The 18,622-nt window shown below is 44.4% G+C and overlaps 1 protein-coding gene and 1 pseudogene across 3 annotated transcripts in view; both read left to right on the top strand.

The window, feature by feature from the left end:
• Positions 1-18,622, top strand: part of DOCK8 (dedicator of cytokinesis 8) — a 214,857-nt gene that overhangs the window by 48,046 nt on the left and 148,189 nt on the right. For 2 of the 3 annotated variants that reach the window (XM_049896144.1, XM_049896142.1), the window contains exon 2: positions 6,624-6,726. Coding sequence is in view for 1 of the 3 variants with exons in the window: in XM_049896142.1 (XP_049752099.1) it covers positions 6,624-6,726 (103 nt within the window). In the remaining 2 variants the exon portion in view is untranslated. Of the gene's footprint in view, positions 1-6,623; positions 6,727-8,345; positions 8,619-18,622 lie in introns of those variants that run through there. The other variant, XM_049896143.1, reaches the window with a different exon arrangement.
• LOC126082960 (40S ribosomal protein S15a-like) lies at positions 8,642-18,621 on the top strand (annotated as a pseudogene).

Raw genomic sequence — 18,622 nt, 5'->3', positions numbered from 1 at the left:
TTTGATTCTCTCACAGTGCCATTTCCTCTCTGAACACGTTCAACTATCTCCACCAGCCTCTGCTCCACAACAGGAAGGTTTTAGGGTGGCCATGAAACAAACATGCATTATTTGAGAGATCTTAGGGGAAAACCCTGGAAGCAGAAGTCTCAGGAGAAGTCAGTCTTGTCTGTGAATGGAGCAGCTTGACCACACAAGAGGGCATTTGCTTGGTTGTCTTGGTCCTTGTGACTTATGGCCATCGCCTAAAGGGAGTAAATAAATGATTGCACCTTTGGTTTGGGTTTCTCTGGTGCCCAACACAAGATGCAATGTCGTTTATGCAAGATGGATCTTTATAGTGGCCTAAGGAGCCCTGGAGCACAACAGCAGCAAGTGCTCAGCTGCTAACTGAAACATTGATCTTTTGGACCCACCCATCGGCTCCGCAGGAGAAAGGCCCTGGCGATCACCTTCCATAAAGATTATATCCAAGAAAACCCTATGGTGCAGTTCTACTCTGTCACATGGGGTTGCTGTGAGTTGGAATTGATTCAGTGGTTAATAACCACAACAACAATCTGGTGATTTCAATGTTGGTAACTGTCTGTTATGGATTGACTTGTGCCCCCCAAAAATGTGTGTCAACCTGGCTAGGCCATAAGTCCCATATTGTGTGGGTATTCACCATTTTGTGATGTGATATAATTATCTTATGAGTTGCAAATCCTAACCTCTATGATGTTAATGAGGCAGGATTAGAGGCAGTTATGTTAATGAGACAGGAATCACTCAAGTTGTTTCTTGAGTCAGTTTCTTTTGAGATATGAAAGAAAGAAGGGAGCAGAGGAGGGGGACCCCATACTGCCAAGAAAAAAAGAACCAGGAGAAAAGCACATCCTTTGCACCTGTGCTGAGAAGCTCCTAGACCAGGGTAAGATTGATAACAAGGACCTTCCTCCAGAGCCAACAGAAAAAGAAAGCCTTCCCCTGGAGCTGGTGCCCTGAATTAGGACTTCTAGCTTTGTAAAATGAGAGAATAAATTTCTTTTTGTTCAAGTCACCCTCTTGTGGTATTTCTGTTATAGCAGCACTAAATAACTAAGTCAGAATTTGGTACCGGGAGTGGGGTGCTAACCTAATAGATACCTACTATTGTGGAAGTGGTTTTGGAATTCAGTAATGGGTAGAAGCTGGAAAGAGTTTTAAAGTATCTAATGGTAAAAGCCTAGCTTGCCTCAAAGAGACTGTTGGTGGAATTATGGATATTAAAAACAATTTTGGTGAGGACTCAGAAGAAAGTGAGGAGAGCTGTAACACCAGAGAAGGCACAGATGGTGAGGAGTAGCAGCAAAGAAATGGCAGTAACAGAACTGGGAGACGGGCATGCCATGGCACTGGAGCTGACCTACGGAGTGAGAGAGCTGAGTGCCTTCAGGCAGGAGGCTTCCTGGTAAAGTGAAGTGCCTCTGGGCACCTATCAGTGGAGCTAGGCTTGCTGACCCATGGAGGAAAACAGCTGAGTGCCTTCTGGCCGAGGTTTGCTGGTAGAGTGGGATGCCTCCAGGCACTTATTGGTAGAGCTAAAGAGCTTTGGAACACTTGCCTGAGCCAGACAGAAGCCAGGCTGGCCCAAGATGCCCAAGGGGCCAAAAGTTCAAGGGACCAGGAAGCAAAAGCTGAAGAGACAAGGAGCACAGAAAGCAGAGCTGCCTCGGTCTCAAAGGGTAGGACCACAGCCTCTGGGGTCTCAAAGGACGGAGCCGTGGCTGCTAGGTCTCAAAAGGTGGGGCCATAGCTTCCTCGATTTCAAAGAGTCAGATCTTCACAAACTTGATTCTGGAGTGTGGGGCTGCCATTCACAAATGCCAGCAGGATGCGGCTGGATCCACTGTCCAAAGGTGAGGGGGCGGGGCTGCCATGTCCAAGGCGCAGAAGAACAGGGGCCTGCCCGGGCCAAGGGGGTAGGCTCACTACTCGGACAGATTAAGAGAATGGGTACGCCCAAATCCAAGGGAGCAGAGTTGCCATCCCAGAGGGCTTGGAAGGTGGAGCTGATGCCCAGGGCCGAAGGGCCTCCACCCAGAATCCAGAGAGTTTGGAGGACAGGGCCATTGCCTAAATGGTCTCAGAGAACAGAGAATTATTTTCAAGCCTTGAGAGCTAATGTAGTGTGTTCTGCTGACTTGCTAGGTGCCTGTTATCCCATCTTTCCCTCCAATTTCTCCCATTTGTAATGAAAATATCTAGCTTGTGCCTGTTCCACCATTGTACTTTGAAAGCAGATAACTTGTATTCTAGATTTCACAGATGAAGAGGAATTTTGCCCCAGGATGGAATTTGTGCTTGGAGTTGATTTAAGACTTTAGGGATGATATGATGAGGTGAATGTGTTTTACATGTGGCAAGGACATGAATTTTGGGGGGCCAAAGGGTGGAATGTTATGGATTGAATTGTGTCTCACAAAAATGTGTGTCAACTCAGCTAGGCCATGATTCCCAGTACTGTGTGGTTGTCCACCATTTTGTGATCTGGTGTGATTAACCTATGCGTTGTAAATCCAAACCTCTATGATGTTAATGAGGCAGGATTAGAGGCAGTTATGTTAATGCAGCAGGACTCAACCTACAGGATTAGCTTGTATCTTTAGTCAGTCTCTTTTGATATATGAAAGAGAGAAGCAAGCAGAGAGGAGGGGGACCCCATACCACCAAGAAAGAAGAGCCAAGAGCAGAGAGCGTCGTTTGGACCCAGGGTCCCTACACAGAGAAAATCCTAGACCCAAGGGAAGATTGATGATGAGGACCTTCCCCCAGAGCCGACAGAGAGAGAAAGCCTTCCCCTGGATCTGATGCCTTGAATTAGGGCTTCTAGCCTTATAGACTGTGAAAAATTAAAGTTTTTAAATTTTAACAGTTAAAAAAAAAAAGTTAAACATAGAGTTACCATATGACCTAGCTATTCCACTTCTAGATATATACCCAAGAGAAATTAAATGTATGTCCACATAAAAACCTGTACACAAATGTTCACAGCAGTATTATTCATAATACCCAACAGATGGAAACAACACTAATGTCCAACATTACACTAAGTGAAAGAAACCAGACAAAAAACTACATATTTTATGATTTCTTTTTGTTAAAGCCATCCATTTGTGATATTTCTGTTATAGAAGCACTAGGTAACTAGACTTTGACTGGTAATGAAAATCAGTGTATAGAATGTTTAGTAGAGAAGTAGAGACAAATTCTGACATTTTCCCTCCATTCCTGACTGTCTGTTGTACTAAATTTGGTAACTTTTGCCTTCAACTTTTGTCTCTATAGAAGAATACTTACTTCATGTGTGCATACATAAGTATATATATGTGTATACACACACACACACGTATATATATATGGAGCCCTGCTGGCTTGGCTGCTAACCAAAAGGTTGGCAGTTTGAATCCACCAGCCGCTCCTTGGGAACCCTATGTTCTATAGTGTCTCTATGAGTTGGAATCAACTCAACGGCACATAACAACAAATATATATATACATTTATATATATATAATTCATGGACATTTCCTATAAATGGAATCATGTAACATGTAGTTTTTTGGTCTGGTTTCTTTCACTTAGCATAATGTTGGACATTAGTGTTGTTTCCATCTGTTGGGTATTACGAATAATACTGCTGTGAACGTTTGTGTACAGGTTTTTATGTGGACATATATTTCATTTCTCTTGGGTATATACCTAGAAGTGGAATTGCTAGGTCATATGGTAACTCTTTGTTTAACTGTTTTTTTTTTTTAACTGTGGAAGAATATATATATAATACAACGTTTGCCAATTCAACTTTTTTTTTCCTATGTTTAACTTTTTGAGGAAGTAACAGATGGCTGCACTATTTTGTATTCCTGCCAGCAATGTATGGGAGATCCGATTTCTCTGCATCCTTGCCAACACTTGTTATTGTCCATCTTTTTGGTCACATCCTAGTGAGTGTGAAGTGGTATCTCATTGTGGTTTTGATTTACACTTTCCCAATGGCGAATAGAATACTTCCTTTTTACCCTCCTATTTTCTAATAGTTTTTGAAATTGAAGAAAGAAAATGCTGCAGGAAATGAAGGAATATAATTAGTGCTGGCTGTGTAACTTTCTCTAGGGCATCAAGTTCCATTGCCTCATACTGCAAGGGGCCACCAAGAGCGGGAATGTGCCCCAGCTGTTTTCTTCCATGCTTGTATCCATTCACCATCCGGAATCCTGGGAGGGAGAGATGATTGTCCTGCTCAGGTCAGGTGCCCGCCCCTTTGGTCTCTAGCTCTGCCTGGACAATGTACAATGGAAGTGGGGAACTCCTGCAAGGAAATTAAGGTGCTCTTGGGAAGGGATACCAAAAAGGTAAACATTAAAAAACAAAAACAGTTGCCATGATGTTGATTCTGACTCATGGCAATGCCATGTGTGTCGGAGTAGAGCCGTGCTCCATAGGGTTTTCAGGCCTGTGACTTTTTGGCAGCAGATTGCCAGATCTTTCTTCTGAGGTACCTCTGGGTGGACTTGAACTTCCAACTTTTGGTTTAGTAGTTGAGTGTATTAACCATTTGTACCACCCAGAGACGCCTTGGGAAGGGAGAATGAATACCACATTTGGAACCAAAATCCAGACTTCCTACTCCTCTGTGTACTCCATTGCCACAGTTGGCAGCCAAGCAGACCATGTTAGAAAGCTTATTATCCGAGTCATTAATAATTATGCCTCAGCACACGTTATAATGGAGAAAATAAAATACGCCTTACTAAAAAACACATGATTTTTAAAATTTCTCTGTCCCTTCTTGGGTGTACAGCATGCTTCAAAAATATGATCTCATTATTTGATTCTTAGTAATCTCTTCTGGGGGCCCCGATGGTGCAGTGGTTAAGAGCTTGGTAGCTAACCCAAATGTCATTCATTCAAATCCACCAGCCCCTCCTTGGAAACCCTAGGGGGCAGTTCTACTCTGTCTTATAGGGTCACTATGAGTAGGAATTGACTCGATGGCAACGGGTCTGGGTTTTTTGTTTGTTTTTGTTTAATCTCTGCTGGTTTCTAGTTATATTGCATAGAGGTATTAATAGTGTATGCCTCAGCCTCTTTGTGGTTTGCATATGCTTTTGTGAACTAGCCTGACTCTCCAACCACCAGCAACTGATTTAGTGAGAAAACGTTTTCTGAGTTCCAAACATAGAACTGACAACGAGTGCCCTGAAGTCAACATGTTTGTGAGCTGGGTGTGGGCAGGCTCGTACCAGGACTTGGGAGGAGATGATAGGAAACAACCTTCTCTCCTGTGCCTGGTTCCAGGCTACCAGGGGTGTTGGCTGAGGATTCAGCAGTGTCAATATGGGTGACATGAAGGACCACTCCACTGGAAGCAGTTTTGAATGAATAACCCAAAACCCAAACCGGTTGCTGTTGAGTCTATTCAAACTCATAGCAACCCTAAAGGACAGTGTAGAACTGCCCCCCAGGGTTTCCAAGGAGCAGCTGGTGGATTCAAACTGCCAACCTTTTTAGTTAGCAGTCGAGCTCTTAACCACTGCGCCACCAGGGCTCCTGAATGAATAAAGTCCTTAGGAATTCCCTAAGTAAATTGCATCTAAGGGATCTGCAGGAAGGTTGTTGTTGGTGTTAGGCGTCCTCAAGTCAACTCCAACTCATGTCGACTTCATGTACAACAGAAGGAAACGCTGCCCAGTCCTGCAAAGCCATCTTTGTGATCTCTGGTATGTTTGAGCCCATTGATGTGGCTCCTGTGTCAGTCCATCTCACTGCATGTTCATTTATCAGTTGTCTAGCGCTCTGTGTCTAGCAGGCAGCTCACCAGAAGGGTTCAGCTTCTTGAAATGAGAATTGTTGTTATTAGGTGCCATCAAGTCAGTTCTGACTCACAGCCACACCCCAGGTACGATGGAATGAAACACTGCCCGGTCCTGCGCCATCCTCACAATCGTTACGTTTGAGTCCATCGTTGCAGCCACCGTGTCGATCCATCTCATTGAAGTTCTTCCTCTCTTTCGCTGACCCTCTATTTTACCAAGCATGATGTCCTTCTCCAGGGACAGATCCCTCCTGATAACATGTCCAAAGTAGGTGAGATGAAGTCTCACCATCCTTACTTCTAAGGAGCATTCTGGCGTACTTCTTCCAAGACAGATTTGTTTGTTCTTCTGGCAGTCCATGGTGTATTCAATATTCTTCACCAACAGAATAATGAGAATGACTGGACCAAAATGGCGGCTTAGGATTTAAAGGACCCTCTTGGGTTTCTGAATAAATGTCCTCAGGTAGAGACAATTTCTCCAAATGTCCTGGAAGTACTTTTTCTGAGTGTTTTTTGGGGGGGCCCAGACTCCTCCTTATGCCATGATCCTTTAAGTATTGGGCAGGAGCTATGATAGCTGGCATCCCAGCCTCTGTGAGTTACACCAGAGTATGGCCTATCAGACAGACACTACCAGGGTGTCCGCTAAGGACATTTCAGGGGGTGCTGCCTGGAGCCCAGCCAAGGTCCAGGGTTTATGACATGGTACCACAGGTTGTATCTGTAATTCTAATAACTCTTGAAAAACAATCACCTCATTTAGTTTTTCTCTTTCAATCCAAGGTATTCTTCAGCAGAAATTAGGAAGCAGTTCACTCTCCCACCAAACCTCGGTCAGTGCCCTCGACAGAGCATCAGCACCTCCGGCTTCCCCTCCCTCCAGCTAGTAAGTATGAGTCGCAGGCGTGCTTTGCGAACGGTCAAGGGCAGAGCTGCCAGCTTGTACCTTTGCTGCTTGAATTGCTGTAGGTCTTCCAAGGCCACCTTACACTATCCAGTGGCCACCCCATGGCTCCACGCCTGATTACTGACCTCAGGCAGTTTCCCTCTCTCCTTCCGCAACCTGGACTTAGAGTGGAAATTGGACCTCCGGGGCTGTGGTTCTGAAGCTTCTGGACCTAGTGGGTTGCCGAAAACAAAACAAAACAAACCAGTTGGTGTCGAGTTGATTCCAGCTCTTGGTGACCCATGTGTTTCAGAGTAGAACTGTGCCCTGTAGTGTTTCCAATGGCTGATTTTTTGGAAGTAGATCACCAAGCCTTTCTTCTGAGGCACCCTCTGGGTGAACTTGAGCCTCCAACCTTTTGGTTAGTAGCTGAGCACTTAACCGTTTGGGCCACCCAGGGACTTCTAGTGGGTTCACAGGCTTCATAATCACCCAAATTATGGCTCATATTTTTTTGGGGGGAGAGACTAGCTTGGAATCTTGCCACTCTTTATAGCATACTTTTATTGGAAGAACATGTTTCAAAGTCCCAAAAGCCAAGTTACAACCTGTCATTTTTTTTTTTTTATTGTACTTTAGATGAAGGTTTACAGAACAAACTAGTTTCTCATTAAACAGTATACACATTGTTCTATGACATTGGTTAATGACCCCATAACATGTCAACACTCTCCAAACCCTCATTTTTTTAAATAGTTTTTTAAGGTAAAATTTACATATAATATAATTCACTCATTTTTCACAGCTTGATGAATTTTGGAATTTATAGTCATTTACCACAGTCAGGACATAAAACAGCTCCTTTGCCCTAAAAAAACCCCATGCCCCTTTGCAGTGATCTCCTATCCCAAGCCCTGGCCCCCGGCAGTCACTGGTCACTATAATTTTGCCTTTTCTGGAACGTCATATAACCAAAATCTGGAATCATGCAGTATGCATAAACCTTCAGTTCTGAAACACATTCTCTTTTTTTAAGTTGAAAATTGCCTTGTTGTTGTTAGCTGCCACATGGAGTCAACTATGACACGACAAAATGCTGCCTGGTCCAGGACCATCTTCACAATTGCCGGCATGTTCAAGCCCATCACTGCAGCTATTGTGACAATCTACCTCACCGAGGCACTCTCTTGCCCTCACTGGCCCTCTACTTACCAAACATGATGTCCTCCTGCAGTGACTGATCCTTTCTGATGATGCGTCCAAAGCGAGAGAGTCAGACAGTGTTCTGTTGTGATCCTTAAGGATTTCATTGGCTCATTTTCAGAAGCAGATCACCAGGCCTTTCTTCCTAGTCTGTCTTAGTCTGGAAGCTCTGCTGAAACCTGTCCACCATGGGTCAACCTGCTGGTATTTGAAATACTGGTAGCATAGCTTCAAGTATCACAGCAACAGGCAAGCCACCACAGAATGATAAACTGACAGATGGGTGGTGATAAGATTGCCTGCATTTTTATATTAACACCAATCGTTGAATTAGGTTGCTTACATGTGTTATATTATTTGCGGACTAAACGCCAGATATGTGCCAAGTGGGGGTAAATCTGACTTAACTGAGATGGTTTGTAAAACCAGAAGTGAGCACTGGCTTCCTGTGCGAGAGCGCTACAACCACCTCGGTGTTCACTTCCTCACACTCGGCACTGCAGCTCTTTCTTGCTCTAGCAGTTATCTTGAGGAGGCTAGGTTAGTTGTTTTTTCTTTTTCCCCCCTCACTTACTACTTCAGAACCACTTCTGCTCTTAGAGATTTTGTAACCTTCCACTGTTTCCTGTGGCCGCCATTTTGTCAGCCTGTGCCAATTTAAACGCCGTGTAACTGTGTTTCTTTCAAAGGTATGTGTACTGGAGCGATTTATGATATTTCAGTAGGATCATTTGTGTGTTGGGTCGTAAATGAAATGGATAGGACCGAAAAAGGTATAGCACCTTTTATTGCAAAGAAGTAACTTGTGATAACATTTCTTCAACAGCAACAAAAATCTATTTATGACTTAGAAGGCTGGCTAGCCTGTCCTTTTTATTTGCACTTTTTTTGGTCAGTTGCATAATTGCAAATTATAATAAAAAGTGTTCCAAGTGCATAATGTTTGTGTTTTTGGATATATTAGATAAGCTTTAAACAAAGATATATTAGGTATGCTTTTTTGGCTGAATTTGGTGCTAATATTTAATTAGGAGCCCTGGTGGTGCGGTGGTTAAAGTGCTCAGCTGCTAACCGAAAGGTTGGTGGGTTCAAACCTACCAGCTGCTACTCAGCAGAAGGATGCATGAGCTGCTTCTTGGGAGAAAGATGTGGCAGTCTGCTTCTGTAAAGATTACAGCCTTGGAAACCCTATGGGGAAGTTCTGCTCTATCCTATACGGTTGCTATGAGTTGAAATTGACTCAACGGCAATGGATTTTTGTTTGGGTATATATTTAATTGAAAACTAAGATTATTATTATTATTCTTTAAACTTGTGACTCAAGTTGCATTAAAATATACAGAATATAGTTAAAAAGTGACTGAATATGCTTTTATATTTTAAACAAAAGGGAGGTCTTGGTGCTTTGCTTTTTTGTAAATTAAACGTGCATCTTTCTTCGGTGACTGTCCTGGAAACATCACTGAACATCACTGTTACAAGGCTTTAAGGAAGCTTAGCTCAGAGGCTTTGACCCCTTCCTTCTCCACGTGCTAGCTTTTATTTTATGCTACAGCTTAAAAAAAATTTTTTTTTGGGAGAAATCCTTTTTTCTTCAAAGTTACAGACAAAAAATTGCTCAGTATTTGTAGGTGTTCTTTCGGTAGCTAAGCAGCCTGCCCCGTAGGTTTGGATAAAAGTGAATTTTTGTGAATTAGTTCATTTTCCAGGTAGTCACATTGACATGTGGCTTAACTACCCGTTTCCTAAAAGAAGATATAAAAAGAAGTAGCAGAAGTGTTAAACGCTCCAAGAATCATGTATTCCTACCTGCCATAATTTATTCCTGGCTCACTTGGCAAATAAATATCTTTTAAAATATATTCCTCCTGCCTATCCTGGGTTCATTTCCTGAATCTCTTTTCCCAGCTCTTTATTCCCGCATCGGCACAGTCATCTATTGCTTTTGTCCCTTCTCGTGAACAGTGAACAGCCTAAAGAGCAGGGGGCATGTGAAAGCCCAGAGGCCTGGAGTTGATTCCTTTTTTTTATTTTTAAAGTAGTTGATCTGTGCAGGAAATCCCATCACTTCAGTGTTTACCTGCCTGTCATGTTGTAAGGCCAAAATGGAATAGCCATTTTCTTCCTGGGATAATCTTCCCAGATGAAAATTTCTCCACTTAGTATGCTGATTTCCCTTGGCCTTAAAAAAAATTTTTTTTTTTTTTTTGTAGAAAAATAGTGGAACTTTGAGCAAGGTTCATTTCTGGCAAGGCGGAGGAGCAGCTTTAGAAAACTTAAGTGAGAGGCCAGGGACTATTCTTTGTGTTCTTTGGAGACTGGCAAAATGAGAAAGAGTGCATTTTGACTTTCGTTTCTCTTACCTTTATTTCTATCACCACTATTTCAGCAGCCCTGTGTGCTGAACAAGTGAGCAACCAAAAAAAGAATTTCACTGGAGTCAACTTATTTACAACCCAGGCGTTTGCAGGATCAATTGACTACCAGGCCCTTGTTGTTTTGTTAGAGTTGGGAACAGGCAATCAGGTAGATCTGGGTGCTGTCAGAAACCTGATACATCAAAGGAGAGGAAGCGAGGAAGTCTAATTTTTTTTGGTTTGTTGGGTTTTTGTCTTTTAACCCTACTTGTAAATATTAACTCTGATGGTTGCGTGAATGTATATTTTCAAAGTAGATAAAATGTCTTCAGATTTTGCATTTTTATATAAGAAGCAGTCCCACGACTTCGAATTGTTTCTCTAGGCATGATGGGGTGTTGCCCTAGGTCTGTTTGACGATCCAGCCCAGGGTCCTTGGTAACAAGGGACAGAGAGTGTGGCTCTGGGAGTTAATATCCCTGTGTGTGGGATCACCGATTGTCTAGGACATTCCACATTGCCATGGCCAAGTAGGCTGGCCAGACCCTGTGATGCCAGCCACCTGTTGTTGTTGTTGGGTGTTGAGTCAATTCTGGCTCATGGCAATCCCTTAGGGTTTTCTAGGCTATAATCTTTATGGGAGCAGATTGCCAGGCCTTTCTTCCATGGAGCCACTAGGTGAGTTCAAATTGTCCACCTTGTGGTTAACAGCCAAAGGCTAACTCTTGACCACTAGGGCTCCTTCTATTTGATGTCTTGGTTAAGATGAAACTTTAAATTACGAAAATTATTTTCTGATTATTGAAATTTGGAAAGGAGAGTTGGACTCTCTGCTCTAAAGGAGCAAGGAGGATGTGAGCCACTGTGTAAAATGGTTAATAACCTCAACTGACATATTAATAGAGGGAAAAATCCTGTTTTAAAAAATGAGAATAGAAAAGTTTCAAAGTAAAATGGAATGCATCAGCTGGACCGTAACAGCTCCGGCTGAAGAAGGTAAAAAGCCACATCCTGGATACAAACCAAAAACCATGGTTACAGGGTGTATTTGATTTTTTTTTTTTTCCAATTGTACTTTAGATGAAGGTTTGCAGATCAAATTAGTTTCTCGTTAAACAATTAATACACATATTGTTTTGTGACATTGGTTGCCAACCCCATGACATGTCAACACTCTACCTCTCTCAAACTTGGGTTACCCGTTACCAGCTTTCCCGTCTTCTCATCCCTGCCCCTGAGCTGGTACGTCCATTTAGTCTCATTTTGTTTTTTGTGGGCTTATCTAATCTTTGGCTGAAATATGAATCTCAGGGGTGACTTCAGTACTGAGCTATAAGGGTGTCCAGGGGCCATACTCTTGGGGTTTGTCCAGTCTTTGTCAGACCAGTTCATCTGGTCTTTTTTTGTGAGTTAAAATTTTGTTCTACATTTTTCTCTAACTCTGTCCAGGACCCTCTGTTGTGATCCCTGTCAGAGCAGTCAGTGGTGGTAGCCAGGCACCATCTAGTTTCGCTGGACTCAGTCTGGTGGAGGCTGTAGTACTTGTGGTCCATTAGTCATTTGGACTAACCTTTCCATTGCGTTGTTGGCTTTCTTCACTGTCCCTTGCTCCAGACAGGGTAGGACCAGTGGAGTATCTTAGATGGCCACTCACAAGCTTTTAAGACCCCAGATGCTACTCACCGAAGTAGGATGTAGAACATTTTCTTTATAAACTATGTTATGCCAATTGAGCTATATGTCCACCAAGACCATGGCCCCTAGCTACAGGGCATATTTGTATATGTAACATCTATGTAAAAAAAAAAAGTACTTTGCAAGGTGTTCATTTTGTGTCGTGTCATTAGGTTACTGTTCAGTAAACAAGGGTTAAGAATGGTTTCAATGGTGCATCACTTGGTAAATGTGGTCCTCTCTGAGTCTTTTGGGTCCATTATTCTTTTGTGCTTCATCTTTCAAGGAGTTGGACTGTTTTTGGGTTTCATTGATTTCACTTGGGGCGACATGATGGAAAATGTTGTTGGTGGGTGCTGTTGAGTCTATTCCAACTCATGGTGACCCCACGTGACAGAGTAGAACTGCTCCATAGGGTTTCCTAGGCTGTAATCTTTACAGGAGCAGATCACCAGGTCTTTCTCCCGTGGAGGTGCTGGTGGATTCGAACCACAGACCTTTCAGTCAGCAACCTAGTGCTTAACTTTTGCACCGTCGGAGCTCTATTGATGGAACGTGAAGATCTCAATTTAGTTTCCGTGGTAATTCACAACAGAAGTTAAATGCAGGGGTGGCAGGCACCCCGCAGGTGGAGCAGAAGTGTCATCGTTGTCTTGCAAAGCCAGCCAAGCAGAGCAGCCTTTAGTAAAAATGGACTGATGCCCATATGGCCTGTCAGCCTCTTCCTCTTTATGGCAGCAGTGGGGGATTGCAGTTGGAGGAGGCAGGAAAGCATGGTTTAATCTGGGCCATGGAGCACTTTGAAGTCCGTGAAGCCAGAAGAACCTTACCACCTTCAGCTCCGTTTATTTAAAGATAGGAGAGAGCCAAGAGAATCGTCCTAATGGTTCATTCATTCAAAGCATACTTACTGAGTCTCGCTCTGTGCAGGAACTACACTTGGTGCTGGGGATACAGCTCGGAGCCCTTTGGATTCAACAAAGGGCCTGCTTTCATGACCTCCTAAAAGGGGAGGCAGACAGAGACAAACCAGTAAATGCAGACTGTGTCATGGGGTGGTCAGTGCTCTGAAGAATAAAACAGGAAAAGGGGATGGGGAGCGACAGGAGGAGATGCTGGTTTAGATTGGGTGGTCTCTGAAGGCCTCTATCTGAAAAGGAGACACAGGGACACTGTATGAACTTGAGAGATACCTACCTGAAGGAAGAGCATTCTGGTGAGAAGAAACAGCAAGTGCAAAGCCCCCAGGGCAAGAGCCTGTGTGGTAAGTTCCAGAAGCAGCAAGACAGCGGAGTGTGACTTGAGCAGGGTGTGCCACAGGAGATGCGATCCTACAGAAAGCAAGGTTGGGTCATAGGCTCGGAGACCATGGAAGAACTTTGGCTCATAATCTGATTTACATTGGAAGCCCCTGGAAGGATTGATTACAGGCCCCAAACAACCTGATTTTTTTTTTTTTTTTTAAATAAGGATTGATCACGGAGCTCTTTTTTTTTTTTTTTAATAATTTTTATTGTGCTTTAAGTGAAAGTTTACAAATCAAGTCAATCTCTCACACAAAAACCCATATACACCTTGCTACACACTCCGAATTACTCTCCCCTTAATAAGACAGCCCACTCTCTCCCTCCACTCTCTTTTCCTGTCCTTTTCACCAACTTCTAACCCCCTCCACCCTCTCATCTCCCCTCCAGGCAGGAGATGCCAACATAGCCTCAAGTGTCCACCTGATCCAAGAAGCTCACTCCTCACCAGCATCCCTCTCCAACCCATTGTCCAGTCCAATCCATGTCTGAAGAGTTGGCTTCGGGAATGATTCCTGTCCTGGGGCAACAGAAGGTCTGGGGGCCATGACCACCGGGGTCCTTCTAGTCTCAGTCAGACCATTAAGTCTGGCCTTATGAGAATTTGGGGTCTGCATCCCACTGCTCTCCTGCTCCCTCGGGGGTTCTCTGTTGTGTTCCCTGTCAGGGCAGTCATCGATTGTAGCTGGGCACCATCTAGTTCTTCTGGTCTTAGGATGATGTAGTCACTGGTTCATGTGGCCCTTTCTATTTCTTGGGCCACAGAGCTCTTTTTATAAGGATCTCTCTGGCCACTATGGTGAGAATTGACTCAGGTGTTGCTGGTGGTTAGGAGGACATCACAGTAACCCAGAAAAATGATGGCAGTGGCTTGGAGTAGGGTGATGGCAGTGGAGAAGGTAGGAAGCAGTTGGATTCTGGATATATTTCAGAAATACCACAGATAGGATTTCCTGGTGGATTAAATGTGCTGTGTAAGAGAAAGAGAAGAATCAACGTCGACAGCAAAGTTTTTGGCCTGGGCACCAGTGGAGTGGTATTGTGATTTGCTGAGATGTGAAGGCTTAGAATTATGGGAAGAGCAGATTAATAAGAAAATTAAGAGTTTGAAATTTGTTAAGTTTGAAGGTTCTAGTAGATCACCAAGAGGTGATGTCGAGGTGTACTTGGAAAAGTCAACCTGGGGTTCACAGCAGATATTGAGGATATCGATATAAAATTATAATTAAAAAATAATACATAGTGTTTTAAAGCCATGGGACTGGGTGGGACCATTGGGGAGTGAATGTAGACTGAGAAGAGAAGACATTTTAAAACTGAACCCTGGAGCACTGCATAGTAGGAGGAGAGCCTAGAAAAGGGGGCATCCCAAAGGTGGAGTGGCCAACCATCCTGATTTGTCTAGGATTGGGGAGCTTCCTGGTACAGGAGACTTTTGGTGCTAAATCTGGAAGCTGGTACACACTTGGACAACTGGTCACCGCTGTGTAAGGAAAGTGTTTCAAGAAGGAGGGCATGGCGTCTCCCACCCTCTTTCCGCCATCTTTCCCTGCAGCCATTATGGTGCACATGAATGTACTGGCCAAGGCTCTTAAGAGCATCAGCGATGGGAGAAGAGAAGCAAATGACAGGTTCTTAACAGACTGTGCTCCTGAGTCATTGTTGAGATTCTAACTATGATGATGAAGCTGCTTATGATGGTCAATTTGAAATTGCTGATGATCACAGAGCTGGGAGAATTGCAAACTTCACAGGCAGGTTGAACAGGTGTGGAGTGATGGGCCCCCGATTTGACGTGCAACTTGAAGACCTAGAGAAGTAACAGAATCACCTGCTCCCATCCCATCAGTTTGTTTTCCTTGTATTGACTACATCAGCTGGTATCATGGACCGTGGGGAAGCAAGACGAAAACACACAGGGGGGAAAATCCTGGGATTTTTTTTCTAGGGATGTAATACATACAAATGAAACACCTCAATGGACAAAAAACAAAAGAAAACAAGGAGGGAGTGATCAACTGTGTCAAATGATGTAGATAAAGAGGACTGAGCAATGGCCATGGAACTTGTCAACATGGAGGCTTGTCTGTCATGAGCAGCCCAGTAGACAAGTAGACACAAGGACCACCCTCCAGGAGGGTAAACATGTTTAGGTGCAACACCAGTGGTCTTAGGAAACCTGCTCTTGAGATTAAGGCTTTAGATAGTTTAGAGAACAGAATTGTTTGTTTTTGTTTTTTGGTTCCTAGCTATCATTTGAATTTGCCAAGAGGAACAGCTGCTTGGAGGCCTCGTTAACAAGAATTGGAGTCTTTATCCACTTGCTAGTCACAAGACATTTATATCACATTTGGAATAGACAGCCTGTTGGGTTGTTGTTGTTGTGCGGAATAGAACTGCTCCACAGGGTTTTCAAGGCTGTGACCTTTTGGAAGCAGATCACCAGGCCCGTCTTCTGAGGTGCCTCTGGGTAAGTCTGAACTGTCAACCTTTCAGCTAGTAGTTGAGCATTTAACTATTTGCACCACCCAGGACTCCTATGGAAGCGGTTGTTGTTGTTGTTAGGTGTCATCCAGCCAATTCTGACTCATAATGACCCCACGTGACAGGGTAGAACTGCCCCAGGGTTTTCTTTGTTATAATCTGAACAGGAGCAGATGACCAGGTCTTTCTCCCATGGAGTTGCTGGGTGAGTTTTAACAGCCAACATTTCAGTTATCAGCCTAGCCGATAACTATTGTACCTCCAGGACTCCTCTATAGGTAAAACCCCTTGCCCTCAAGTCAATTCTGACTCATACTGACTCTACAGGATAGAGCAGAGCTGCGCCATAGGGTTTCCACAGCTATCATCTTTACGGAAGCAGACTGCCACATCTTTCTCCCGGTAGCTGGTGGTTTCAAACCGTTGACTTTTCGACGGTTAGCAGCTGAGTGCTTAACCACCGTGCCACCAGGGCTCCGTGTAGAAGGGACCAAAACACCAAACCCATTGTTGTCGAGTGAATTTTGACTCATAGCGACCCTGTAGGACTGCCGCAAAGGGTTTCCAAGGAGCGGCTGGTGGATTCTAACTGCTGACCTTTTGGTTAGTGGCCAAGCCCTTAACAGCTTCGCCACCAGGGCACTGTGTACAAGGGGTAGCACATTATTAAATGCCTACTGTGTGCAATGCTAGAACCATACTCAATTCTATCATTAACATTTGTATTTGTATTCTGTTAGGTCCTAGGATCTATGTATTCAGACTGGGAAAGGTTATGACCTTGTGATCAAGTGTATATATTGCTCTTGGCGCATGGCCACTCAGTTGGTGCCTAGTGGTGATAGTATGCTCTTTATCATAGCCCTCCCTCCCCTGAAGGTGGCATTATCTCTATGTGAGAATGTGGCAAACTTCCCTGTCTCATGGCTGACTGGAGTGCATGCTTGATGAGAGTGGCTACCTGCTCTCCTCTGTAGCCCTCACCCCGACCCCGTGACTGGCATTTGATAGATCCTCAGCAAAGACCTGAAGAGCTCTCAGGAGAGAACAGTTAACACTCCCCTGGTTAAGAACGTGAGCCTGCCTGGGTTTTACCTCCGGACGGGCTGCTTTAGCTCTGTAACCATGGGCAAACTACTCAAGTCTCTGGCTCTCGATTTCCCCGTCTGGAAATGGGGATAATAATAATGCGTGCTGCATGGAATTCTGGTGAGGATTAACTGAGATAATGTATATAATGATCTAGCTCAATTTCTTGCCATAAAGTTAAACCAAACCAAACCAGTTGCCATCAAGTCAGCTCTGATTCACAGCAAGCTTGTGTGCCTCAGGGCAGAAGTGTGCTGCGTATAGTTTTCATTTTCAGGAGAAGATCGCCAGGCCTTTCTTCCAAGGCACCCCCGAGTGGACTCACACCTCCGACCTTTAGATTAGCAGCCAAATGCATTAAGCGTTTGCACCACCCAGGGGCTCCGATGGCTCTAAATAGTCTACCATAAGGGAATAGTTTATACAGAGCTGCTATGACTACTGCTGTTGATGTTGTACAGATCTACTGGGTCTGATTTTGATTCTTTTGTTTCCTTAAGGCAGTGGTTCCCAAGTCTTTGAATTTGAAAGGCAAGGAAAAAGTATTTTGTTTAATTGGGTATTGACAAAGGATGGCCAACTTCTTGCCAGCTAAATAAAATCACTAAAAATTGTTGTGAGTTGCTGTCACGTTGATTCCGACTCACGGTGACCCCGTGTATGCGGAGCAGAACTGCTCCATAGGGTTTTCAAGGCTGATCACCAGGCATGTCTTCCGAGGCGCCTCTGGCGGGGTTTGAACCACCAGCCTTTCGGTTAGCAGTCCACTGCTTAACCGTTTGCACTACCCAGGAACTCCTCTTTTAAAATTACCACCTACTTTTTATTATTACTGTGGTGCAAATATACAAAACAGGACATATGCCAATTTAAAGTTTCATCAACTTTTATTCGTTCTTTTAACCTGTCCCTCTTCTGTAGTAGAAGGGTGCAACTGAAGAGCAAAGAATGATCCTTTAGAGCCGGTGAGTTTAGCCACAGGAAAACTCAGCAGGTTGCTCTCAGTTTGCTCACTTAGCTACCAAACTCACTGCCTTCCAGTCGATTCCGAGCCATAGCGACCCTACAGGACAGAGTAGAACTGCCCCATAGGGTTTCCAAGGAGCGGCCGGTGGATTTGAACTGCCCACCTTTTGGTTCACAGCTGAGCTCTTAACCACTGTGCCACCAGGGCTCCTCACTTAGCTGCAGCCTGGTGGAAATTTCTTCCAGACCAGCAGCAGTCAGGTAGCGGCATTGGAGTCTCCCCTTACAGAGTCTCAACCCCTGAGTCAGTCAGCGGGGGCTGTGATTACGTATGAAGTGCTTTAGGGAGCCAGTGTGCCGGATCCCTCAGGCCCAAGGCAACACCGCATTAACACTCAGCCAGGAGGCGCGGTGGTTTGCCCGTGTTTCTGGAAAACTGCCTCCATCTCTTCTGCGCTGTGGGCAAACACGGCCTCAGAGGAATTTTGCAGGAGAAAATGTAAAAATTCTGCAAAGCCTTGTGATCTCATTTTGGATCTCCCCAGGATTCCTCATCAAGATGCAATTAAGCAGAGAAAAATTTGGCCCTGGGGTGCGATTTTAATTACTCATCCTGTTAGGACTTGACTCTGCTTGCTGCCTTTCTTTCCACTTCCATTCCACTGCCTCGGGTTTGACAGCTCGCCACAGAGCAGCTTGGCCTTCGCAGCAAGGGAACCCCTTCCTGAGTGAAAGGGAGAGTGAGGCGACCCTCTACTCTTGCCTGAGAGCTGGCCCTTCCAGCCGCTCAGGTGGGGACCCCTTTGTCTCTTCTCTCCC

Source organism: Elephas maximus, chromosome 9 (assembly GCF_024166365.1).
Source record: "Elephas maximus indicus isolate mEleMax1 chromosome 9, mEleMax1 primary haplotype, whole genome shotgun sequence".
NCBI lineage: Eukaryota > Metazoa > Chordata > Mammalia > Proboscidea > Elephantidae > Elephas > Elephas maximus.
The sequence above is the reverse complement of the archived record's forward strand: the minus strand, read 5'-3'. Positions and strand labels throughout refer to the sequence as shown.